This window comes from Myotis daubentonii, chromosome 1 (assembly GCF_963259705.1).
Source record: "Myotis daubentonii chromosome 1, mMyoDau2.1, whole genome shotgun sequence".
In the NCBI taxonomy this organism is placed as follows: domain Eukaryota; kingdom Metazoa; phylum Chordata; class Mammalia; order Chiroptera; family Vespertilionidae; genus Myotis; species Myotis daubentonii.
Genome location: NC_081840.1, coordinates 205895428 through 205923037, shown reverse-complemented (window position 1 = coordinate 205923037; position 27610 = coordinate 205895428). Strand labels below are relative to the sequence as shown.

At 41.9% G+C, this 27610-nt stretch overlaps 1 protein-coding gene across 3 annotated transcripts in view; it reads right to left on the bottom strand.

Moving 5' to 3' along the window:
• KCTD8 (potassium channel tetramerization domain containing 8) overlaps positions 1-27191 on the bottom strand; it is a 223115-nt gene extending 195924 nt beyond the window's left edge. Inside the window, exons 1-2 of one of the 3 annotated variants that reach the window (XM_059672233.1) lie at positions 25765-27191; positions 3465-4787 (exon numbers count right to left, since the gene is read on the bottom strand). In XM_059672233.1, the coding sequence (XP_059528216.1) occupies positions 4705-4787; positions 25765-26722 (1041 nt within the window). In that variant the 5' untranslated portion in view covers positions 26723-27191 and the 3' untranslated portion in view covers positions 3465-4704. Of the gene's footprint in view, positions 1-3464; positions 4788-21422; positions 22344-25764 lie in introns of those variants that run through there. The other 2 variants (XM_059672241.1, XM_059672227.1) reach the window with 2 other exon arrangements.
• Between the last annotated feature and the right edge of the window lie 419 nt (positions 27192-27610).

The window sequence follows — 27610 nt, the reverse complement described above, 5'->3', positions numbered from 1 at the left end:
CCTGAGTCCTGATCTATCACCCCAGGGAGAGCTTGCCAATCCTGCACTTTCCCGGGGTGGAAAGGCTGCAGTGGGGTTAAGGATAAGGCTCCTTGGGCCTACCTTCTCCCATGCCTCTACATTTACCTTTCCAGCACCTTTCCTTCCTCAGAAAAGCATGGACGTATTTCTTGTATAAAATGTTCTGTCTGACTGGGAGTAACCTTAATTCCTCTGCTAACAAGCATATATGTTAAAAGATCAATACGGAGTCTTTTTTCTTTAGGCTCAGTATGGCACATCTTCTTAATCTAAAGATCAATACAGAGTCTTCTTTCTTTGGACTCAGTATGGCACATCTTGTCAATCTAAGTTCTGTACTATCCACCTTCTTACCCTACTTATCCTCTATTGGGGGGTCTGTAGCACCCTGGTGGAGTCCTATCCGTCCCGAGTGTGGGGTTCTCAATGGGGGGGGCTTACCTAAGGGAATCCTGTTCCAGGGGTTCCCAAAGGTGTGGACGGAGTCGGCGAAGACTATCCACCCTCTTCTTACGGTGGAGTCCGATCCGTCCCGAGTGCAGGGCGCTTACCTAGGGGTCCCTGTTCGGGCGCCATATGCTGGGGTCCAACCCCAGCAGGTCCAGGGGTCCCCAAAGGTGTGGACGGAGTCGGCGAAGAAGGAATGACACGGAGACAGTGTTCAGTTGATCAGCAGCCTAGCCAGGATCTCCAGCCAGGATCTCCAGCCAAGTTTTGGTCTGGATCTCCAGAGAGGTTCTGCTTCGGATCTCCAGCGAGGTTCTGTAGCCATGTTCCCTCGCTAGGTTCTCCAGCCAGGTTCTGTCCAGGCTCTCCAGTCAGGTTCAGTGTCCAGGTTCCAGTCAGGTTCTCCTGCCAATCTCTGTAGTCAGGTTCAGTCCAGGATCCCTTGCCATGTTCTCCCGCTAGGCTCTGTCTCTAGGCTCCGAGGCCAGTCCCGGTCCAGGATCCTCTGGCATGCTCTCGCCAGCGAAGTTCTTCTGTCTCTAGGCTCCGTGTAGGTTCTGTCTTCTGAATTCTGTCTCCTGAGTTCTGAGTCTTTCTGTCTTGTTACAACTGTATTTATACCAGTTGATTCAATCCTATCAATCTCTATTACAAAGGTTAGGGCGTTTCTTATCTCCATTCCAGGGAGAAAAGATTATGTAGTTTAAGCATGATTGTTCGTAGTTAAAGGGATTAATTACCCGCCTGGCACTTAGTTGAGGGGTTTTATTCCCTCCCTAACTTCAGGGGAAAATCCCTACCTGGGGATTCAACCTTTCTCGGAGAGGTGACTTTGGTTAAAACACAGCGCCAAGAAGGTGAGCAAACATATTAAGAAAAGTATGCCATATATCCCAGGTCCCTTGAAACAGCAAGGATGGACCGGCTCCCGGCACTTGGCATTCGTATCTTTTTTAAAATATATTTTTATTGATTTCAGAGAGCAAGGAGAGAGAGAGAGAGAGAGAGAGAGAGAGATGATGATGATGAGAGAATCATGGATCGGCTGCCTCCTGCACACCCCACACCGGGGATTGAGCCCACAACTTGGACATGTGCCCTGATGGGAAATAAAACCATGACCTTCTGGTTCATAGATAGATGCTCAACCACTCAGTGACGGCAGCCACGCTTCACATTTATATCTTTAACTTAGAGTTTTACCCATCCTTAGTTTTCCTACCTGCTTACTAGCTATTTGGTTCCTGATAAGGTCCCTCTCTCCAAGGGAACAATGAAAAATACTGAATTTAAACCTATCAAACTTTGTTATTAGAAAGAAGGTCTTAATATTTAGGAATTGAGGTGTTTGTAATATGAGATTTTTTTCTCCATTACCAACTATTGGAGTGAATATCTTTGAGATACCTGTATTAGTGTGATTTTCAATTTGGGTATATAGGAGTGGGGGAAGAGCCAACCCCATAGCCAAGAAAGAATCTACTATATTAGAATTCCTTTGAGCGTCGATATATTTTTAAAGGATCTCCATCACAATTATTATTGTGTTCATTTAAAACAGAAAACCATATCACATTTAAAGTAGAGCTAATAATTTTATTAATATATAAAAATTAAAACAGATTATTGAATGCTTAGAACCATGTTATCATTGACAGAAAGAATGAAACTTACAAAGAAAGATGTTTTAAGGGCACAGTGGAATGAGGCAGAAAATAATTGGGTTTAGAGGTGGGTCTGGCTAGGTTTCTTCCCAACCACACTACCTATCAGATGATTGACCCTGAGGAGGTAGCTTCATCACCCTGTCTCAGTGCTCATGGTAGCAGAATGAGAGCCACAATGTTCTCCTCATGGGGCTATTAGGAGGAGTAAAAGAAATAACATCCAGGGCCTAGGATAGCACCAGGCACTTGGTTTCTATCCAGCAAACATTCCTTTCCATCCCCTCAGCCCAAAGGTGGGAGTAACGGCTGTTGTTTCTGCTGTTCTTTTGGGCTAAGAAAGAGATTGACCCTACCACAACTCTATTTTACTAACCATGAATCTGGCTGCTTCAGTTTCCAGCATAAATTTTAACACTGATCTAAGTCAGTGGCTCTCAACGAGGGCAATTTTGTCACCACCACCCCAGACATATGGCAATATCAGGAGACATTTTTGGTTGTCACTACTGGGAAAAGGGGACAAGATGAGTGTGCTACTAGTATCTATTGGGTAAATGCCAGAAATAGTACTAAACATCTTACACAGCTCAACCCCCATAACAAAGCATTATTGGACCCAAAATGTCAACAGTACTAAAGCTGAGAACCCCAGACCCAAATTAGTAAAGTTGACACCCTTATATTGTGTCTTCAGTGAGCACCCATTACACAGAGCAGAGTACATACTTTCCTGTTCTTTAGCAATTTTTGAAGTAAGCAATCATAACACCCAGAACACAAAATATTCCATTAGTAACAGCCCTGCTGTTCATTATCCTGTGAATTGTCAAGACATCAGTGAAATAAGAGCTTCTTTGCAGTTCATTAACTGACACAGCTGTGTTTCCAGAGACTATCTACAAGCCTGCCTGCTCAATAAAATGTGACCCAATTCCTCTGTTAATTTAAGCTGGAAAGAAAGTTCTTGGTCCAGAGAGTGGTCCACAAGAGACAGTGAACTTCATCTCTCTCTAAAGGTAAAGCCAGGATTCTAAAGACAAATAGAGACTAGAAAGGTAGCCAGGGAAAAAAGTAAGAAATAAATGTACCATGAGATTATTGTTTACTTGAGTCAACAATGATGAAGAAATATGAGCTTTTTTAATCCCACTGAGCTATGAACACTGAATATATAGTATATATATGTATATATGTACATATAAGTATATATGGATTATAGACCCCTTTGAGAATCTAATAAATACTAGGGACCTTCTTTTCTCCTAAAACTGCTCAGAGATTATGTACAGAAATCTGGGAATGAAATGTCAGAGGTTTCGCTCAGATTAAATACTTCTAAATGAGCAAATGCCTACAATTCCTTTCAATTCTAAAAGAAACAAGTAAAAGGATGCATCAAGGAAGATTACTCAGTCTCTGGTCTGTGTATCAGAATGTGATAAGATGACCATTTACTAAAGGAGACAATATTAAAATAGAAATAGGTGGTGGTCGGAGTGGGGGAAAAGAAGGAAGAAAATTATGAATTTTGCACTTATTAACTTGGACATAATATTCACACAAAAATTTCAAATAAGAGTTGGGTAGGTATGTCCTCAAAGGAGAAGTATATGGTATGGACCTAAATTTGGGAGCTATTGACATGTAAGAAAGTGATCAGTGACAGTGAACTTTGAGTAACATGGGAATGGTGAGCTGTGAGATAGAACAAATCAAGTAACTCTAATATCTAAATGCTAGTCAGAGAATGATAAACCCACAAAGGAAACAAAAGGAAGAGCCAAAGAGATAAGTATACTGTTGTGTCATAAAATTAAGAACCCTGAAAGTGTCCCTTATGAACGGATGAATAGAAAAATCTCCTCTTCCTTCTGATCTGACACTGGTCCGTGCTCTTGTATAGCCTCGGATAGAGAATCACACATTAGATTCTGTCCTCTAGTTAGGCACAAGCTGAAGAGCCACATGCACAGAAGCCAAAAAATGTGTGTTTCAAGACTATTAGAATAGTCAACACGGCAAATGCTGATATGAGGTAGAAACAAATGAGGAAATAAAGATAGCTGCTGGTTTTAATGCACAGACAGGAAACACTGGAGTCCTGTGAAAAGGCTGTTTTAAAGATGTGCTGAGGACCAAAAGCCACATTGGAGTATGCTGAGATGTAAGCATAAAGCGAAAACAAGGAAATAGGGACATCAAACTACAGACCATTCTTTCAATAAGTTCAGTTGTGCACAGAGATCATTGGATAGAGATAAGGAATACCCTCAAAAACTTCGGCTGTGTAGGGGGTAGTTGGACAAAGAAAAGGAATAACTTTGGGGACATTTCATTGTTCTTCTAGTGGAAAGGACTCTGGCAAGCTGGGAAGCTAACTGGACGGATGCAATTCAGAGAGAGGCTGAATGCCAAAACACAAAAATAGGAAGCATGCTTGTAATGTTTCTAATAAGAGAGAAGTGATGGGACCCAGAGCATAGAGCAGAGACGCATCCTAGGACAGAGAAAAAAAAAAAAAAAGCGTTCCTCTGTTATAGTAACATAAGGGAAGGCAGATAAGATGGACTCAGCTGTGCATAGATCTGTAGGTTGGCAGCAGGAAGATGAATGGGCAGGAAGATGAATGAATGTAGCGGCTTCCATTTTTTTCTGTAAAGAAAGAAGCAAAAACATTTGCTGAGACTGAGGTAAGGAATAGGGAAGGTAACTGGAGGTTAAAAAAAAGTTATAATATTGTGAAGATTAGAAGAGCTTCCCACAGAAGCACAGGAGAATCCTCAAGCAGTGGTGAATGTCTGTTTAAGACTGGTGCCCATGGATTTTTAGTAGAAATGATCTGTTCTATTGTGTGACTTTCTCCAGCAGCTCTCTGCTGTTTGGTTATAGGAGGGAAAAGTTGCTGGCTGGGCCCACTCAGAGCCACAAAAGGCAGAGGGGGCGGGGGGGGGGGGCGGGGAGAGGAATAAGAGCGTTCCAGATATTTCCAGGAAAGTCACTACCATTACAAACCTGTAACCTAAATCAGATAATGAGGGCAATGAACAAAAGGAGGCTGATGAATTGAGAGAAAGTGGTAATAGAGAGCGATAGCATAAGAATACTGATAGGAATGAATATTATGATTCATGAGACTTTGAATTAACAGCTTTGGAGGTGAGGAAACTATGTGACTATGGCATATGATTGATCTTTGTTATCCTGAGTTAGTGACCAGAAAAATATTTGGAGCCAACATGTGTCTCATCCCCAACTTTGTGTCTCCCCGTGGTGATCTATATCTTTAAAATGTTCATTGGTAATCTTCTTTCCATAAAGATGTGCTCTGAAGGGAGAAGTACACATTCTCAGGGATATGACTGCAACTGTAATGACCAACTTGATGTAATAAACTGGACTTGTCACCCTGACTGGTTTGGCTTAGTGGATAGAGCGTCAGCCTGCAGACTGAAGGGTCCCGGGTTCGATTCCGGTCAAGGGCATGTACCTTGATTGCGGGCACATCCACAGTGGGGGTGTGCAGGAGACAGCTGATCGATGTTTCTCTCTCATCGATGTTTCTAACTCTTTATCCCTCTCCCTTCCTCTCTGTAAAAAGTCAGTAAAACATATTAAAAAAAAAATAAAACTAGACTTGTCATTTCCCTCCTGCTCCTACATCCGTCCTTCCTCTCATCCTCCATCTTCCTGTGAGTCTTTCTAGGTCTGAGCACTGAAGCCTGGAGTCCTCTTTGACTTCACCTCCCTATTTCTCTTGTACTCAAACAGTTCACAGCCCTAATGATTATTTCTTCACAGTGTTTCTCATGCCCATCTTCTGTTTCTTTGTTTTGGTTAATCCTCACCTGAGGATATTTTCCCATTGATTTTTAGAGAGAGTGGAAGGGAGGGGGAGAGACACAGAGAGAAACATCATTGTGAGAGAGACACATTGATTGGTTGCCTCCCACAAGCACCCCAACCAGGGCCAGGAATCGAGCCTGCAACCCGAGGTACCTGCCCTTGACCAGAATCGAACCTGGGACCCTTCAGTCTGCGGGCTGACGCTCTAGCCACTGAGCCAAACTAGCTAGGGCCCATCTCCTGTTTTCCATTCTCATTATCATCAGTTCAAGCTAGGGCCCTCTCATGCCTAGACTCTTGTAATCACCTCCCAAAGGCTTTTCTTACTATAATCTACTCCCTTTCTGTCTTCCTTTGCTTCCAAGTCTTTAATATTTGCCATTATCTTCAGAATAGAGATCTCATTTATTTTGTCTCCTTATTTACTTTGCAATTTCCCTGAAGTTAAGTATGATATATATACATTTTGGTATCCCTCCTCAAAGAGTCTAGTCTATAATAATTGGCTCTGACATTTGCTGTGTATAACAAGCCCTGTAACACAACTTAATGCAAAAAAAGAAACACCCCAACAAACTCTTTTGTTTAAGTCTTGCAGACTATTCTGACCTCCTGTACCCAATTTTTATCAGGACAGCTTTTGAAAGATATACTCCCACGTGACCAGTAATCTATGCTAGATTTCAGCCATTCCTCTAAAATAGCCTTTGGGAATTATCCTAACACAGCTGGATGTATGATTTCAGGCTTTTTTCAGACTGATAACCCCACGACTAACTGAACTAACTCCACAAGTGACCTGTAATTTTATTTGAACATCTGTAGTCTCTTGAGTATTAGAGGTTTGCAAAATTATAAAGGAAATAAAATTTATTTTTCACAAAGCTCTGCTTTTCCTCCATGTTCCTCGCAGATATCATTTCCTCTAAACCTAATTCAGGTATAAAATGCTTTTTATGCTCTTTCTTTCTTCTATCTTTATCAAAACATCCTTTTTAAGGCACTATTCTATATCTCTCTATATCCATAGCTACAATCAAGTATATAGAAATATATCATTTATTAGCTACTGGTTTTTAATAACTATAATTTATTTCTAATTATAAAATAAACATAAGCTGTGATTAAAAGATTTGCAAGAAATAAATAAAAGTTATTTAAAATCCTTCAAATAACTAAGTGCAGTTCCTTCCAGCCTTTCTAATGCATAAACATTGACTTGCATCTTTTTAAATATAATTAACAGCATTCTATGTATACAGATCTCTGTTTTTTTCTTCACTTAATATTTTAGCAAGACCATAATTTTTCTCAGAACTAGCTTGTTTATAATTAAATAGGTTCTTAAACATTAATTTGGACTGCTGCTTTAAAAAAGAATATTCTCTGCCGAAACCGGTTTGGCTCAGTGGATAGAGCGTCGGCCTGCGGACTGAAAGGTCCCAGGTTCGATTCCGGTCAAGGGCATGTACCTGGGTTGCGGGCACATCCCCAGTGGGAGATGTGCAGGAGGCAGCTGATTGATGTTTCTCTCTCATCGATGTTTCTAGCTTTCTATCTCTCTCCCTTCCTCTCTGTGAAAAATCAATAAAATATATATTTTTTTAAAAAAAGAATATTCTGAAGCAGACTCTAATTCAGTAGGGAACAAATGTTCAATTTTAACCAATAGCCCAGATGATACTACTACAAGTTCTTTAGACAAGTATGGCGTATCGATTTCTTTACCCGTCCTGTAACAAGCAGCTGGCTGCATCAGCTGCTCTGTTACCAGCATCTTTAACTAGCTCTGCTCTGTTCATAGCAGCCACACTAAGAATCCACAAGCTTGGATGAATCCCATTATCTACCCTCTACTTTTGCATCCATACCAGAGACCATATTCCAGTCATGCAATTTATCACCACTATAAACTTATCATTTTCTTTGATCATTTCAATAATCACTAATGAGCTCCTAACTGGTCAATCTAATTGATGTTTTCTGTCTTAATCTATGATCAACCCTATGTAGCGTTACACTGGTTTGCTTAAAACTTACTTATTTCTGCTTAAAACTTATTTTTCCCATAAATTTCACAACCACCTCTCTCTCCTGATATTTCCAATGTCCAACTGACCATTCGCAGTATGATCCCCAGGCTCCCCTTTATCTACTTACTCAGTAGCCTCACCACAGCCCTCTCCCTCTCCAAACTCACTGGTTATCCATTTGGTCTCCATATTTGAGACATCTCCACCTGAAAGTTTCAGAGATACCTCACACTTAACAGTTTTAGCATTGACCTTATCATCTTCTCCTTATGGCCCAACCCCTCCTGTACTCCCTATCTCAGGTAAGACCGTCACCAACTCTGGAGTCATCCTCTATATCTCTTTCTCCCCCTCCCTCACATCCAATAGGTCACAGAGTTTGAGCTAAGACACAAAATCAGAACACCAAAGCAGACTTCCATGAAAAAGAGATTGGGGGATCAAGATCTATTAATAAATTAAAGAATAAAGGCATGGATGAAACAAAGAGTGGTCTACCACACCCCACGTGGCTCTCCAGTTCCTTCTTTTCCACATAGAATATTTCTTCTCTGACCTGGAATGATCGATGAGAGTTCAAGGGAGGTTTTATGGGGCTCCTCACAGAAACATGTAAGTTATAAAACTTCTACATCTTATACACCCAGAGAAATGGCTAACTTACATGGTAACCTCCAGGGAGCCAAGCCTTATACAGTCTGTCCTTATCGACTGTAAGTCATCCGTCAGCCAGGGTCATCGGTCAAAGCCTTTACTAGGTCAGGCCTCCTCTTCCTAGAAATGGCATTCATCTACTTCAGTGATGGCGAACCTTTTGAGCTCGGCGTGTCAGCATTTTGAAAAACCCTAACTTAACTCTGGTGCCGTGTCACATATAGAAATTTTTTGATATTTGCAACCATAGTAAAACAAAGACTTATATTTTTGATATTTATTTTATATATTTAAATGCCATTTAACGAAGAAAAATCAACCAAAAAAATGAGTTCGCGTACCACCTCTGACACGCGTGTCACAGGTTCGCCATCACTGACCTACTTACTTAGAAAGCCAGTTGACAAGGATATTAGACCTCCCTTCTTTTCTTTCTCCCAAGGGATCACCCTGTTAAAGGGAATAAATGAATCATGGTTGCCAGACAGTTTAACTCCTTTTCCTCAGAGTTTAACTGATTACACCACCTTCATTGCTCTAGAATCCATCTCTTTCTCCCTATCACTACTAGAGCACATTGGCTTACCTTTGGCCTGAGCCTTTCCAATAACCACCAACTAGCCAAGTAACTTCAGTTTCCCCAGCTCCCTGTGTCACTCTGCTGCCATCTTTTCTTCCTGAATAATCATACTTGATCATGTCACTTTCTGGCTTAAAATCCTTCGCCTGATATAAAATGTACTGCAGCAGCTTTCCTCCGCCTACATTTCCAGATTTCCCCCCAACACAGTCTCTGGTATCCAGCCAAACCAAACTAGCCACTAACAAGCCGTGCCTGGCAAAGCTCCCAAGCACTGATCCGGGGTGCCCACTGTTCTGGCCATAATTTGCAATGTCACCTTTTCCCAAATGCTATCCCTGAACCCTCCATTTAGTGCAGGCACTAAACACTTCCTCTGTGTTGCCATTGTTCTTTATAAATAGGTAATAGTTCACTTTAGAAAACCTGGGCTATGAATAAGTTGCTGGGCCAGGTATTTTATATGCATCCTATGATTTAATCCTCAGAGCACCTTCTGAAATATGTACTATCATTCCAGTGCGTTTACAAAGGAGGAAGCCAAGGTTTGCAGACTATAAATGACTTACCGATAGTCAGACAAGTATAACTAAAAGGGTTATGATATGAAGGTAGCCCTGGTTTACTTTGGAGCCCTCCTCCTTAAGCCCAGTCATATGTCTCTCCTCATCTATCACACAGCTTCACTAATTATATCAATAAACTTGTGTGCTAAGTGACAATTTGGTGCCAGAAACAGTGTGAGGTTTACTGAGTGAGACACAGAGAGCAAATACAATTTAAAAACATCACCCCATTTGATAACAAAGAAAAATGTGTTCCTTCATCTAAGTAACAAAGTGAACTGATGAACGGATTGCATCCAGAGACATGGAAGCATGGAAAAGAGGGGGGAACCTCGGAGAGAAGGCGGGGGAGGGTGGGTGGGCGGGAGGTAATCAACCAAGGACTCTGTATCCATCTATGCATAACCATGGACACAGTGGGCCAGTGAAGGCCTGGGGTGGGGAGAGGGGGCGGGCTGGCGGGGATCATTGGGGGAAACAGGGGGACATATGTAATGCTTTTAATAAAGAATTATTAAAAATAAAAAAAAAATACTTATACATCATAGTTTTTGTTTGCTGTTGTGAATATCTTATTTTCTACTGTATTTCCTGTTTGGTTATTGGTGATACAGAAGAATGCTATTGACTTTTCTAAGTTCATATATCTTCCAATTTTGCTGGACTCATTAGTTTTCTTTTTTTGTAAAATGATCACATCTATGCTCAATGACATTTTCATTCCTTCCCTTTGTCTTTCTATCTCTTCTTTTTTTCTTGTCCTATTTTGTTTATAAAATTAAAAGCAATGAAGCTAAAATCTCTATATCAATTATGGTGGTTACTCTAGGTTTTTGATGTGTAACTAAATTAAGGAAACTTCTTTCTAGTCTTGTTTTCAGATTTTTTTCCTGTTAAAATGGCAGTTTAACATTAAAAAGTCTTGTTTCATGTTATTTAAAAACAACATATATGAAATAAAATTATTTTCTTTGAGGGTTTGCAATTCAAAAAAAAAAAAAAAAAAAAAAAACATCACCCCTTCTAACTGAAGAAACATGAGTTTCAAATTCTAAAAACCTACTTAGCACATACCATCCTTCAGGACTTCTATCAAGAAATGGTAACTGAGTGTCAGACACAGTGCAAGACTTCATGCCACAGGAAGGGAGAGCAGAGCTATTATGAAATTACTAGAGGCCCGGCGCACAAATTCGTGCACGGGTAGAGTCCCTCAGCCTGGCAGGCGATCGGGGCCAATCAGGGCAGTCTCACCCAGTCCTGATCTGGGCCAATCGGGGCCAGCCGGCCGGGGAGAGGGACTGCGGGAGGTTGGCTGTGGGAGCGCACTGACTACCAGGGGGAAGCTCCTGCATTGAGCGTCTGCCCCCTGGTGATCAGTGTGCATCATAGCAACTGGTCAACCAGTCGTTCAGTCGTAATGGTCGCTTAGGCTTTTAAATATATAGATCCCCGTAACTCAATTGGCCAAAACATCTGCGTCAGGTTTCACAGTGAATTTCTCTGGGAAGTTAAAGTCACTAGTAATTGCTGCCATTCCTGATTTCCTGTGGAGTACAGGCATTATTATTAGTGTTGCCTGTGATTTCCCTACATTTGCTCTATATCTCACACTTCACAAACGTAAATTCACATTTAATTGCCAGGCAAAAGTTATTCACCTGGCAAATAGCTGGGGCAGAACCTCAGCTTGTATCTTACCTATTACAAGAACATGAGGAATTTCCTTAGCCAGCTTCTTCCTCACATTCTACCCCCAAACAATCTATGTGTTGTTCAATTTACACCACACGATTCAACTGAAGTGCTAAAAACACCTGGCAAGTATCATCTTGTTGTGCTCAGATCATTTTTCGGGGAAGAGATGGGGAAATAGTCTCAAAGTACTTGAGTGATTTTTGTGGAACAATAAGTGGAAAGTGACAGAAGCAAATGGTTTACCAAAATCCTCTAATTTTCTCTAACGCCTGCCAGAATCCATATACACTATAGCATTACTACAACTATAGTCTAACAATGTAGCACACATCCATTTATCCTAGGCTCTAGTTTTTAGAGTGACATTCTTCCCCAATATAAATACTATTCCTTAGGCATTTTTTATTTCCAGGCTGTGCTCCTACTTTCTATACTTTTTCCTCAGTGATAACTTGCACTGAAATGATGAGATTAAAATTTCTAGTCCCATTTCTATTGTGCACACATTAGACTATAAAGGAATGCCCATAAAGGGAGTTGTGCAGTGATGTCTTTGCACAAATTAGACGTGTGAGAATATTAAAATATTTGCAGGTATTTTAATAAAAGTGGTCATCTTTCAGATGTTCTCAAATGCTAATGAGACACAGAGTGTACAGGCTACAGTGGCTGGGCATGAAGAGACTGAAAATAATTTCCTAACTCCATTGAGATGGACTCCTGAGTGTGATCCATGCTCCACCTCCGAGTAGTCCTCCCACAGACCGTCATTCATTCCGGGGAGGCTGGGCACAGGGCATCAAGGTGTTGGGGAGAAGTGGCCTGTGGCTGCGCCAGCAGATTCTTTGTTCTCAGTTCCCTGACTGTGGCAAAGGCAGCAGCTACTTCAGTGGCGGTTCCCCAGTGAAGTCTTATGAGCTCAGACTAGAGTCTTTTCCTTGAATCCTTCCTTTGATTCTATAAGATATGCATATCCTTAATAAATCCCTTCAACTTAAACTAACTAGAGAGCATTTGGTTTTAATGCGGCTAAGAAATATAACTTGGACTAGGGACAATGGCCCCGTTTTGCAATAACAAAACCTGAAGGATGCTACGGGTTCAATGTACAGGGAGGCAGTCAGGGGCTGGCCGCAGGATAACAATGTTACAGATGGGGAAACTGGCAACAACTATTAAGTGATGGTGACCCTTTGATCAGATGATGATCTGTTGTACTTTAGAAGGTAGATGCGTGCCAACTATAGCTGTAGCATGAAATAAATGCCAGGGAATTTCAGAATATTAGTGTGTAGTGTTGCTCCTGTATCTTTCAGCAAAGTCTAATAAGGGAGAAAGACCCACTTAGCAAGCCCACCAAAAGAAGCAGAAGACACAGGTCTTGCAAAGGAGGTGCTCTTTAATCCCTCTGCCTGAAGCCCATAAGAGAAGGTGAAGGAGAGACCTGTAATTTGAACATTTAGGGAGCTATTTCTATACTACCAACCCAAGTAGTTAAAGGTTGTGGCTACATAATAGCAAGTAATGTTCCAAGGACTTAATGGGCTGTGTCAAAAGAGCACAGGGTTTCTCACTGGTCAAAGACTGAACTGCTTGAGCATCCAAAATACCATTGACCGAAATGCTCAAATATGAAAATATCCATAATTTCACAACTACACATGAGTGAGAGAGAGAGAGAGAGAGAGAGAGAGAGAGAGAGCACAAAGATGACAACTACCACAACAGAAAAGGGAAAAAAAAGAAAGCACTGCCCTGGCCGGTTTGGCTCAGTGGATAGAGCGTCAGTCTTCAGACTCAAGGGTCCCAGGTTAGACTCCGGTCAGGGGCACGTACCTTAGTTGCAGGCACATCCCCAATGGGGAGTGTGCAGGGGGCAGCTGATCGATGTTTCTCTCTAAAAGAAAGCACTGAAATACCACAACAACAGCTACAATTCACTGAATATTATTGAAAATTACTAGAGAACCAATTCCTTACTATGATAAATGATAAGAAATAAGAATTATTCATTTCCCTGCCTTTCCTCTATGAACTATATTTTAATAGTTTTTGAGAAAAGTTATTATAAGATTCCACCTACCAAATGTAGAGTGACAAAATTAGAAAAGTCATAATTTTGCAGTCCCTAATGTAATATTTGCATCAGATAATGGTCATCAATGGTAAAACTACTAGATAAATGTTTGATGGGAGTCAGGCTGACACCATTCACATCTCCTGATTGTTATCATTAAAAATGGGACAACCTGATACTGGTGGAATGATCACCTGTGAGTTGAAATAGTAATGGAGCACACAGAATCACCATGATCACCTTGCCCCCCCCCCACCAAAAAAAAAGAAAAAGAAGCTGAGTTAAATATGCTCAATTTAATATTCACTTACAAAATATAGGGACAGAGAAAGCATGCAGCTACATACAGAACATGGGGCATTAATCAAGTCAACAGACCCTGTTTCTAGAGACAAACTGATGGTGTTACATGTGAAGAGACAGAGAGAGGCAGAGAGATAGAGATAGAGATAGAGATAGAGATAGAGATAGAGATAGAGATAGAGATAGAGATAGAGATAGGAGAGAGAGAGAGAGAGAGAGAGAGAGAGAGAGAGAGAAATAGAGATAGAGATGAACAGAGGAAGAGAGGAGGAGCTATCCTATATTAATTAAGAGACAGGCACATAAAAATAAATGTACGATCCTGACTTCAAAAAAAGAAACAACTAAAAAACATACTTCTGAGGCAATCTAAGAAATATGATTATGGATTATATATCAGATATTGCCAAAATCATTATGCATCTAGTTAAAGTTGATAATGGAATAGTGTTGATATAAAAAATACCCATTCTTTGTTTATACGCAGATTTGAAATAACATAATATTTTGGAGTTGCTTTAAAATGCTTTAGCAAAAAAAAAATCAGAGATACAATTATATATTTATTTATATTTTATTACTGTTGAATCTAGAAGATGAATATATGGGACTTTTTTGAAAAATTGTCTTTTTTTCCATTATGTTTAAAATGTTCACAATACCAAAACTTAAGTTTAAAAAACAGCAGTAACTAAATATAACCACGAAAATGCAGCCTTAGCAGGAGGTACAACTCTTTCACACAGTAGATCGCCCTGCTGACAAAGCTGGCACCACACTCCGAAACCTTTCATTGGAGAGGGGAAATGAGTGATTCAGAGAGGCCACAAAATAGCTCTCAGGTATAAAAATTACATTAGAGGAGATATTTTCGCTCTTAATTCACTCATGAAACTGACCAAAAGTCCACTACAATTTTGCCAGAAACTGCAAAACTGGCCATCAATAGCATAAGCTATTTAATCCTTAAAGCCACCTGCAAGCTGCTAAACCTGCAAAATCAGGAAGTGAGCTGTGAAATCTGTGCAGCCGCGAAGAGGTTTCACAGCCCAAACGCCTGCCTCCGGAGTGGCCAGGGAAGACAATTAGCAGGTAAGAATCTCCCAGAAGGCAAAGGAAGAGACCATGGAGCACAACAGGCAAGGGAGATGGCTCCATAGCAAAACCAGGTGCTGCCAGATAGGTTTAACAAGGCATTTACAGTGAGGCCTTGACTTACGAGTTTAATTCGTTCCGAGACCGAGCTCATTAGGGAGCTCGTTAACTCAAATTACTCTATCAACTCAATGCAAAAATTTGGCCGAGAGACAGCTGGTATCTCAAAAAACTCGTTAGTCGGGACACTCGTAAGTCAAGGCCCCACTGTATTCTATTGGCAGGAAAGGGAATCTCTGACGTGCCTGTCCAGCAGAATTTGCTGCAAGACCTGCGATGCAATATGGGCTCCATTCTCCTGTTCTTGGACCACAAGCTTTCACTGAAGTCATCCTGCTCCCATCTGATCTGTCTATTGACTGCATTGAGGGCAAATGACATCTATTAAAATATTAATTCATAAGAGACCCTTCTACAAGGAATCACCTTCATGCCTCACACAATATACTGTATGTACATCGCCCAAGATGGAGGCAGGGTCCATAAGACTCGGGGGTCTCCCTTTTGAGAAGGATAGTAAACATTCATTTGCATGAAGAGTAATTTCATCATTTTATGCAGGAGCATGTGTTTGTGATGCTGCTGCTGCCGTTGAAATTTGAATAGGAATAGAAGGTAGCCTAAGATTAGACCAAAGAGCAATAGTTCTCAACCTGTGGGTCGCGACCCCTTTGGTGGTGGAACGACCCTTTCACAGGCGTCGCCTAAGACCATCCTGCATATCAGATATTTACATTAGGATTCATAACAGTAGCAACATTACAGTTATGAATTAGCAACGAAAATAATTTTATGGTTGGGTCACAACATAAGGAACTGTATTTAAAGGGCCAGAAGGTTGAGAACCACTGCCATAGAGGATCTTCTTGACCTGCTTACTCAAAATCTTTCCAATACCCTTCTAATCTACAGAGACTGGTGAGCTAAAAATTACCTTTCCATCATTAGTAATTAGAGAGATGAAATTGAAAACAACAATGAACTATCACTTTTCTTCTATTTTTGCAACAATTAGAAAACTGGATTTTGACAAGTTAGCAGGGAAGTGGAGATAATGACATTCTCGTGTGCTATTCTTAGAAGTGAAAACTGGTGTACTCATTTGGAGAGCAATCTGACAGTACTTAACCAAGTGCATCCCCTATGGCCCACTAATTCCCCTCCTAGATGTATATTTTAAAAAGTTCTCACACAGGTCCACAGTATGCTCAGCCATGACAGGTGGAAGAAATCTAAATGTGGATCATCAGTGAGGGTAGAGGTTAGTTAGGGCAAGTACACACCAGGAAGTATGTTTCAGTAATCAACCAGTTAGAAGGGCACATAAAAAGGAAAGGATCTTAAAAAGAAAGTTCTTAATGACAGACATATGTATGTAAATTGATAATATATAAAAGATAAAACAGAATATATATTTTACAGTAATGCATAAGGATATACATTAAAGACATTAGAAAGGTTGTTTCTGGGGATGAAATGGTAGAAACTAATTGATTTAACTTTTTTAAATATATTTTTTATTGATTTCAGAGAGGAAGCAGGGGAGAGAGATAAAATAATCACTGATGAGTGAGAACCATTGATCGGCTGCCTCCTGCACACCTCTCCCCCGCCCACTGGAGATCGAGCCTGCAACCTGGGCATGTGCCCTTGACCGGAATCCAACCTGGAACCTTTCAGTCCACAGGCCAACGCTCTATCCACTGAGCCAGATCGGCTAGGGCTAACTTTTTAAAATAATAATAAAAATAAGAAATATGCTTGCACAAACAAATCTTGATAATGTGCCATGAAGATTTGTTATTATTGTTATGTTTAAAACACCATTTCCTAAGCTCTCTTATGGCTAAGATTCCACATGTCATTCATGTTGCACAACTAGACACTTGTGACCTGAGGAATATGAGACAGACAGTGTGCTGACAATAGATTTTGTTGTTACGGATCATGGCAGAGGTGGTGTGGCTAGAGAGACCATGGCAGCTTCCTAATTCTAAGCTTGCACATCATTGCAAGGCAACACCATCCTTGGCAGCTCTATTCTTGGTGTGGTTGGGAATCATTTCCTGGAAGCTCAGTTCTCCAAGGCAAACTGTGAGCTATCTGTATTACACTTAAGTTTTTTCCAACTTCAGTTATCTAGAGTGGAGTCTGCTTTCCGCAACTAACACCTCTGAAAAACACAGGGAGTTGAAAAACCATTGTCTCGTCAAACTTTTCCCAGATTTGCTACAAGATAAAGAATTTGAGCCCTTGCCGGTTTGGCTCAGTGGATAGAGTGTCGGCCTGCGGACTGAAAGGTCCAGGGTTCGATTCTGGTCAAGGGCATGTACCTTGGTTGGGGGCACATCTCCAGTAGGGGGTGTGCAGGAGGCAGCTGATCGATGTTTCTCTCTCATCGATGTTTCTAACTATCCCTCTCCCTTCCTCTCTGTAAAAGATCAATAAAACATATTTTTTAAAAGAATTTGAAGTGGCAGTATTGCTTTGCTAAGGCTGCCGTAACAAACTATAAACTGGGTAGCTTAAACAACAAAAATTGATTATGTCCCAGTGCTAAAGGCTAGAAGTCTGACATCAAGGTGTTGGAAAGATTAGTTCTTCCTGAGGAATGTGAGGAAGAATCTGTTCCATGCTTCTCTCCTGGTTTCTGGTGGTTTGCTGGCGATCTTCAGCATCCCTCACTTTGTAGATGCATGAGCTTGGTCTCTGCTTTCATGTTCACATGGTGTGCCCCCAGTGGGCATGCCCATCTATATCTCCACGTCCAAAGGATCTCCTTTTTATAAAGATATTAATCATTTTGGAGTAGGGTCCACCTGAATGACCTCATTTTAACTTGATTTCCTCTGTAAAGACCTTGTTTCCAAAAAAGGTCACACTCTGAGGCACTAGGGTTTCAGGCATCAACACATTTTTTTTGGGGGGGGGGACACAATTCAACCCATAAAATACTACACACAATTTAACAAAAATTATAGCTATTAGTCCCCAGACCTCAGTGCTTGTACTAAAACTGGGGTAGATCTGTTATTCCTTTTCTTAGTTTTATCAAATACTGGGTATTACTGAGCTTCACAGTATGAATGCTAAGTATCAAGTGAGAATTATGATAAATAAGGCTTCATAATGGTAGCTATAAAACAGACAGCGTACAATAACTTAAGTTTACAATCCAAACATGCTAACACGGAAAGTAAAAACTAGATAGTGTAAGTGGTTCCTGCATGCCAAAGAACCATATTAGTCCAGCAGGAAAAAAGTAAACAATTATACTAAGCTACAGAATGTCAATGCTGCACTTCCTAGCAGATTTATTCATGGTTCCTTTCACCAGCAACATCAACAATTCTATGTCTTCTTAACAATTTCTATATCTTCTTATTCCAAAGCAAATATATATATTTTATGTTGTCAGTGAAGCATGCTAATCCAACCTTCCACAGATCCACTTGACTGAAATGAAACGGAATACCTCATACCCATTTCAAATTCAAATTTAACCTTAATTATGGACTAAGGCAACCAGGAAAAGCCTTCATGTTAATTTGACTTTAGAATTTCTTCATGAAGAATAGGCAACATTTCTAAGAAATAGGGCAAATCCAGACCCTTGAACAGGCTGTGCATTTCTTCAAGTGGTAATATCTCTCAGAAATGGAGTCAGGCTGATACAGAAACTAGAAAGTTCATCACTTTCAAATTACTGAGTTTATCTCTAAACAGGCAATGTCAATATAAGGTCAAGATCAATATTAGTGTGACATTTTTCTAAAACAACTGGGTCATTATTCAGCCACAGTCTATAGGGCAAATATTTTTAATTACCAGGAGCACCATGGAGTCATACTGATGCTTCCCTTACACACACACACTCAAATTCATGCCTAGATTCTTGTGAACGGAAAGTTAATAAGAAATATAGTTGGTCTTTGGCAATAAGCAGGGCCATCTTACTGAGCCTCAGAAGCTGGGTATTGTGCATCTACTACTACCACATCTTTAGCAGCTAACCGAATGTTTCACATATAATATTGGTTAATGAATGCATTAATTAATATAAAGAGCTAAATAAGAGATATGACTCATTAGCTTAGATGAATCTACTCTGGATTTCTCTCGGTTCGAACGATTTTATATTTCTAAATTTTTTTTAAACCATTAAATAAGATAGTGAGTGAAAAGATATCTAACCTCAATAAATGCCTTCAACACACTCATTAAGAAAAGACAGTCTGAAACACTAAAATAAAAACAAATAAATTTTATTCAGCACAGATTACTTTAAACATATTACTTATGGAATCCCATGGAAGTAAGATGGAAAGGGTCAATTTCTACCATTTGCTATATAAAGAAATGAAATACAGAAAAAGAACATAGCACAAAATAAAATAAATCTTCATGCGGAAAATTAAAACTATAGCTCAAGGACTTCTATTGCCAAATATTGTTTATTCTAAGTCAAGACCAACATTAGATGGACTAATCCCCAAAATTACCAAAGAGAGCAGACCAATAATTTGTAATTGCCATGCCTGTTTCCTCCCACTACTCACTACGAAGTTACCTCTGTAGCAACTTTTCCTTATCAGAAATAGATGTCACCAAACCCAATTCAAGAACACATTTTGTTTTCTTGATGATATCTCACTGTGGTTTTGATTTGCATTTCCCTGATTAGTGATGCTGAACATTGTTCATGTACCTATTGGCATTTTGATGTCTTCTTTAGAAAAAAATGTCTATTTAGTTCTGCCCATTTTAATTGGATTAGTTCTTTTTTGTTATTAAATTGACAGAATTCTTTATATTTTGGATATTACCCCTTACTTGGTATATGGTTAGTAAAATTTTTCTCCCATTCTGTAAATTGTCTTTTCATTTTATTAATTGTCTATTTTGCTCTGTAAAAGCTTTTGAGTTTTATATAGTCCCATTTGATGATTTTTCTTTTTTGTGTGAATGTACTTTTTGTTTTATGTTCAAAATGTATTCCAAGATCAATATTGATGAGCTTCTCCTCTAAGTTTTCTCCTAGGAGTTGTATGGTATTAGGTCTTATGTTTTAAACCTTTGATCCACTTTGAGTTAATTTTTGTGTGTGGTGTGAGAAAGGGGTTAAATTTCACTGTCCTGTATGTGGTTCTCTAGTTGTCTTAGCACTAAGCATTTTCCCATCTTGCATACACTGAAGAAACCATAGGTAGCAAAATCTCAGACATCTCTTGTAGCAATTACAGATATATCCCCTAGGGCAAAGGAAAATAAGGAGAATATAAACAAATGGGACTGCATCAAAATGAAAAGCTTCTGCATAACAAAAGAAACCATCAACAAAATGAAAAGAGAGCCCACAGCATGGGAGAACATATTTGCCACTAATTCATCTGCTACGGGGTTAATTTTCAAAATATATAGGGAACACTTAACCAAAAGAAGACAAACAATCCAATTGAAAAATGGGCAAAGGACCTAAATAGACACATCTCCAAAACGGACATACAGAAGGCCAAGAGACTTGAGAAAAATGCTCAAAGTCACTAATCATCTGAGAGATGCAAATTAAAATGACAATGAGGTATCACCTCACACCTGTCAGAATGGCTATCATCAACAAATCAACAAATGACAAGTGCTGGTGAGGATGTGGAGGAAAAGGGAACCCTAGTACATGCAGGTGGTAATGTAGACTGGTGCAGCCACTGTGGAAAACAGTATGGAGTTTCCTCAAAAAATTAAATATGGAATTCCCATTTGACCCAGTGATCCCACTTCTAGGAATATATCCTAAGAAACCCAAAATACCAATAAGAAAGAATATATGCACCCCTATGTTCGTAGCAGTGTAATTTACAATAGCTAAGATTTGGAAACAGCCCAAGTGCCCATCAGCAGATGAGCGGATAAAAAAACTGTGGTACATCTACACAATGGAATACTACACAACTGTATAAAAGAAAGAAGTCTTACCATTTGCAACAGCGTGGATGGAACTGGAGTATTATGCTAAGTGAAATAAGCCAGTCAGAGAAAGATAAGTACCACATGATCTCACTCATATGTGGAATCTAACAAATAAAATAAACTGATGAACAAAATGGGTTCAGAGACATAGAAGCATGAAATAGACTGTCAAATTGTAGAAGGAAGGCAGGGGAGGGTGGGTGGGTGGGTGGGAAGAGATTTACCAAAGAACTTATATGCATAACCCATCGACACAGACAATAGGGTGGTGAAGGCCTGGGGTGGGGGTGTGGGTGGGCTATAAGAGGTCAATGGAGGGGGAAGGGGGACATATGTAATACTTTCAACAACAAAGATTTTTTTAATTAAATTTTTAAAATATATTTCATTGAATTTTTACAGAGAGGAAGGGAGAGGGATAGAGAATTAGAAACATTGATGAGAGAGAAACATCGATCAGCTGCCTCCTGACACCCCCATTGGGGATGCACCTGCAACCAAGATACATGCTCTTGACTGGAATCAAACCCAGGACCCTTCAGTCTGTAGGCCCACGCTCTAGCCACTGAGCCAAAACGGTTAGGGCTAAATTTTTTTAAAAAATAAAAATCTAGTAAGATGGATTAGACTTCACATCCCAGTTCAACAATAGCATGAATTCCTAGATCTGGCACTCTCATGCAGCACAACAAAAATGGGTATACAGAGAAATCCTAGAGAAGGGTGTACTTTGGCACCACATGTTACTCAGTCAACATATGGAGCGCAAAACCCAAAATGCTGTAACAGAAGATCAATAAATCAGTAATATGGTAAACTCACCGATTATGAGAAATGAAGGACATGTGTAATGCTAGTTTTAACTATGGTGGTCTGTGTATCACATTTCAAGCAGATGTTGTGAAAAACAGCCAGAAATACACATAACAGACACCCCCTCAAAAAAGAAAGCCCAATAAATCACTGGTTTTCTTCAAGAAAGAGCAACCCATCTTAATTATTAGAAGAGTAATATGAAATGTAATAGTACTAGTATATGTTGCAGATTTTACTGTAAGTGAATTGATAAAATAATGAGTTATGACTGAGAATAGATAAGAGTGTCCATGTAGCTAAATGAAGCTGGTATTCCATGTTTAATGTTCTGTATATAACCTTTAGCATTACAACCCAGTGACTTGGATATAGTCAGAAAATACTGCCAAAATTTCAAGTCCTAGCGGACAGCGTTAAAACACTTCTGGGAGCTGAATCAGAAAAGGCTTCTGTTGGAGTTAATCCAAAGAAACTAACTGGAGTATGATTCGCAAAGCCAGGTGACTTGAACTTGGCCTGAAAATTTCAAGTTCCAGAAAAAAAGTTGGTTATTAAATTGGTTGTTTCAAACGTCTGAAAGTTTATTATACTATCATTTAATTGCAAAATAATTATCCAATTAACTTTAAAATGTAATAAATTATACTTACTATAAATTAAAATTTAACATTAACAAGAACAATAAAATCTGTCCTCTATTACTTATAATTATTAACAGCTAACTTTTGTAAACTTTTACTACAGGTCAAGCACTGTTCTAAGCACTTTATGTTTATTCTCAAATCCTATTAAATTGGTACTATAATTATATTAAACTGGTGAGGAAACTGAGACACTGAACAATTAAAAAATTTAACCAATATCACACATTTGGCAAATAGCAAGTCTTGCAATTACTGAACCATATGCCACTCTCTTCCTATTTATACAGGAGCAAAAGGAGGCAGGTGAGGAGATGAAACTGGCATTTGAGTGTATAAACTACAATTCTCCAGTTTTAGGAAAGCTTCAAACTAAGTTCATGTGCAGCCTGAATTTAAAAGTGTGTTAACATGACTGATGCATGTTATACACTAAATAAATATTTGTTTATTGAAAGTACTGTGTCAAAAGGAAAAATAAAAGGTAAGGCCCTCTTCTGTATTTGAAACATAGTGGACAAACAAGGTCATCCAATAATTTTGTTTTTAATGAGTAACATTGATATTCATTTTAAATAAAGACCGCTAAACAAGGTAAGTATATGCTGTATACTTCCATCATTACCTAATCTGAATAAGATGGAAATACAAATGTGTATTTTCATTTCCAATTTTAAAAGGAATCCCGTCCAAAATAATTTGTGAAAATATGCTGCAAACTATATAAAACATAAAATAAGTGTATGTATAATGGTATTCAATATCAACTTTACATAATAAATTTAAAGTGACAACTAAGTTAGGCTGTCCAATGACTGGAATACCACTTCAAAAGAGCAATATTTAATCTGAAATTTTCCCCTACAGGGTAGTTAATGAGGAAAGTTTTAGGTTGCTTCCTTAGGTTTCTGGGATTTTTATGAATGAATCTCAGAGCTCATTAGTTATATGAATACTCTGCAAAAGGTTATTCATAATATGACTATTTATTTTGTTTACATTTCTTCTAGCCCCAGAAGTGAAATATTCTGAATTCCAAATATCTCTCTCAAATTACCTTATTAGTTAAATTGGCTGAGTTTCCAACTTCAATATACTATTTTAAGGACCATTTTTTTTTCATAAGTTAAGATAACCTGTTATTATCTCTTTAAAATCTAACTAATGAACATTTTTATTGTCTAAAGTTTTACATATCTCTTCTTTTTCCCCAACTGACCCCCACCCCAGCCATTCCCACCTGAGCAAGCCCCCACTGCCCCAGTGTCTGTGTCCATTGGTTATGCTAATATGCATGCATACAAGTCCTTTGGTTGCTCTCTAATCCCCCCATCCCCTACCATTTTTCTCTGGATTTATTCTTGTTAATGAACATTTTTAAGTCCACAACTTTCTAGGGCAAAAAGACCAAATCTATGAAAGATTCCAAAATGCAAGAAACTTAACTGCAGAACACATGCTTATATCTGCTCTAACAAAAATCACTAACCACAAGAGAGTCAAAAGTTCATTTCATCTCATCTTCTGAAATGCTTGAAAATATATCCATGTTGAAATGATAAATGTTTAAAATCTCAAATGTTAATAAGGGATAAGATGTAAAGAATACTGCTAAATAGTTTAATTACTTAAATATAGTGAAGAGATATTATATATATGCAGTAAAAAAAAAAAACCCACCTTCCTTTGGGTGGCTTTTCTATCTTTTTATTACTGTGCAACTTGTAATAGCACTTTGATATAATTAAGACAATTCGATTTTTATCCACCACTTCAGTGGACACTTTCTCTGCTTCTCTGTGGAAATGCTTTGTTTTCTCAGAAAATCCACTCTATTTAAAAAGACAGTCTAACTCAAGGACTGAGCCTGCTGTGTCTTATCACAAAGACTCAAAGGTTACTAGAATATACAATGAGCACCTTCCAATCAAGCTTGTGCCTGTGCAAGGAGACTTCCCACTTCTCCAGTCAAAATAAAGTGCAAAAAAGTTGTCTCATTCCCAAGCAGTGAGTAAATTACCAAAATAAACAAATACAATTAAAACTGGTTTGTTTCCATCATAGATGGCCAATGATACTCTCCCTGATAGTACAGGCACATTTCAAAGCTTCTTGTGTCTTGCCAAAGAAACACCGTTTGCCAAATGATGTTCCTGCTGCCATCCCAGCTGTCTTTTCATTTTCCCAAACAGCTCTCTAGTAGTGGCCCTCCTCGCTGCCTAAACGCCACTGCGAACTGAGCCTGCCCCGCCTCCCCACCCCCCAAGCCCCAGTGATATTCCCTGGAGTTCTTGAACTTGATCCACAGGGCCCCCTCCTGAAGCGCACTGCACAAAGCATCACGCCAAATGCTTTCCAAATCCTCTCCCTCATTCCCTCATTTCAGAATATCCCAGGATTTATTCCCCCTGGGAAAGTCGACTCAAACTCCCCACCCCCCTTGCATTTGAGAAGTTCAGAAGGAGGGGTCTCTTCCCTCTTCTCTCTCTCTCTCTCTCTGTCTCTCTCTCTCTCTCTGTCTCTCTCTCTCTCTCTCTCTCTCTCACACACACACACACACACACACACACACACACACACACACACACACACACACACTCCCTTCCTAATCTCCAGCCCTGACAACAGCACTCAGACATGCACACTCTTTGGTTCCCTCCACCTTCCACCGTCCAAAACACCCAGCAATTAGGGATGACAAGTGGCGCGGGGGAAATCTGAGGTTTCTCTGGGTCGATGGAGACCTCTTTCCCACCAGCCGCTCACGCCACCGCCCCCTGAGGAGCTCTGGAGGCACAGCCATCACTTCTCAGGTTGCCTCCTGCTGAAACCAGCGCTCCTTGGGCGCTCATGCGCCTAGACCGGTACCAACCCGAGGTGATCCCGGCGGCGCGCGGCGGCGCCTCCCTGCTACCCTGCCCTCGGAGAGGAAACACTGAGACGCACCTGTATTGATCCCCAGGCGTCCCGCAGGCGCCGAGAGAAAAAGGAGAACCCCTGTGCCCAGCCAGTTCTCCCAGGCCCCCTCCCTGCCCTCCGCCGCAGAAGGGAGCCCAGGGCTGCCAGGTGCAGGGTGGCGGAGAGGGCAAAATCAGTGAAGTTCAGACAGAGGACTGTGTAGGGACCACGCGCTGCTAAGGGTCCAAGTGGAGATCGCTAAAGCAGAAGGCGTACAGTACGCCAGTGGCGGGGCGCGCAGGCAGAGCCCCCCGCGCTCATCAATGAACCAGCGCCCCCTGAGACACCCTCTCCGTCTGGGTGGCGGGGAACAGGACATGCGAACCCTGCGAACTTACGGAAGAAGATGTACTCGGTGTAGCTGCTCCAGATCTTGTCGTCGCGGTACTGGTTGACGAAGGCGGCGGTGCCCGAGGAGTTGCACGCCACCATGTGGAAGCCGGCCTCGGACAGGCGATCGAACGCCTGCTCCAAGTAGGTGAACTTGAGGTAGAAGCGGGACGTGTACTTCTCCGGAGGGCGGTCGGGGTCGCGGCTCTCGTTGAGCGTGTCTCCAAAGACCTCCTTGGCCAGCGCGATGCGCCCGCACACCATGATGCGCGCCACCCGCCGGAACTTGGCGTCCGCCTGGTTGTCGCGCACGGTGGTGTAGGAGCCGCGGTAGCCGAGCGTCAGGAAGCCCGAGCGCTTGTCCGGCGCCCCGCCGCCGCCGCCGCCGCCGTGCGCTCCGGGGCCCGAGGGCGCGGCCGCCGCCCCCCGCAGGAGGAGCGCGTCGCTGCTGCCCTGCGAGAGGTTGTCCTCCAGGTCGCTCTGGCAGCCCTCGTCGTTGAGCGAGTTCTGCTTGGTGACCTTGGGCGACAGCAGCTTGACCAGGTCGGGGAGCTGGAAGTACTCGGCCTCGCGCAGGAGGCGCTCCTTCTCGGGAAAGTGCTCGGGGAGCGCGAGCTGCTTGTCCCGCAGGTAGTCTAGCACGTACCTGAAGAGGAAGCCGTCGCGGTCGATGAAGAAGCGCGCCCGGCTGTCCCTGGGCAGCTCGCCCCGGCGCCGCGCGCCGCCCCGGGGGCTGGAGGGCGAGAACATCGCGGCCAGAGTGCTGTCCGGGACGCTGAGCAGCGTCGAGTGCTTGGTCACATAGACCTGGCCGCCCACGTTCAGCTCCACCACCTCGGGGAAGGGCGAGGGCGCGCAGGACCCCGGGGCCGCGGCTGCCGACGCCCCGGGCGAGGCGGACGAGGAGACCATCTCGCTAATGGGCAGGATGGTGGTGCCCACGCTGCCCGTGTCCTTCAAAGCCATGGTCCGCCCCGCCTCCGACCGAGGGACCAGGGAGAGCCGCACTTTCTCGATCGATCCCGAAGCCCGTGCCCTGCACCCCCGGGGGGTCCCCGGGCCTTGGCGCGCGCTGGGTGCGCCCTCGGACCGGGCGGCGCGTTCCTCCGGCCGGCGCGGCCCGGTTCAGGGCTCGGGGCAGCGGCGGCGGCCCCGGCGCTCGGGCTCCATCGGGGGAGCGAAGCGCAGGAGAGGAGCTCAGCGGGAGCGGCGGCGGCGGAGGCGCTGGGAGGAGCGGCCGCTCCTTTGGGGCGACGGCGGGGAAGAGTGCGAGAGACTTGCCAAAGGCTCTGGCGCGGCCGCTCGCCTCCCCGCGGGGAGGGCGGGAGGAGGGGTCGGAGCGCAGGAAACTCGCCGCCCCGGCGGCTGGCGAGCGCGCCGCGAGTGCCGAGCGCGGACGGTGGCGCTCACTACTCCGCTCCGCCGGGGAGGCAGCACTGACGTCAAGCCCAGGATTGGGACCCGAGCCACAGCTGTCATTTAAAGAGATAAGCGCCAGCCGCGGGCTGCGGGCTCCGCCGCTAGGGGGCGCAGCCGGGGCCGAGCCGGGAGGAGACGCTACTTGGCTGGGAGCCGGGTTCGTGGGCAGGGAACCTCCGAAAACAAATGGGAAAAGGACGGCAACTCTGCATTTTATTCCCTCCTTCCTTACACCTGTATGTTCCTCCCTGTCTCCCTCCTTCTCTCCCTTCCTTACCTCCCTCGCCCCCGTTCACCCCGGAAAACTAGTTTTTTGTTGTTGTTGTTTTGTTTTGTTTCACTCTTGCGTTAAAGTGGAAAATGGAGTGGAGAGGGGAGGAGGGTGAATTATAACAAAAAATTCCAATCTTCTAATCTTTATTTACTATGTTGAGC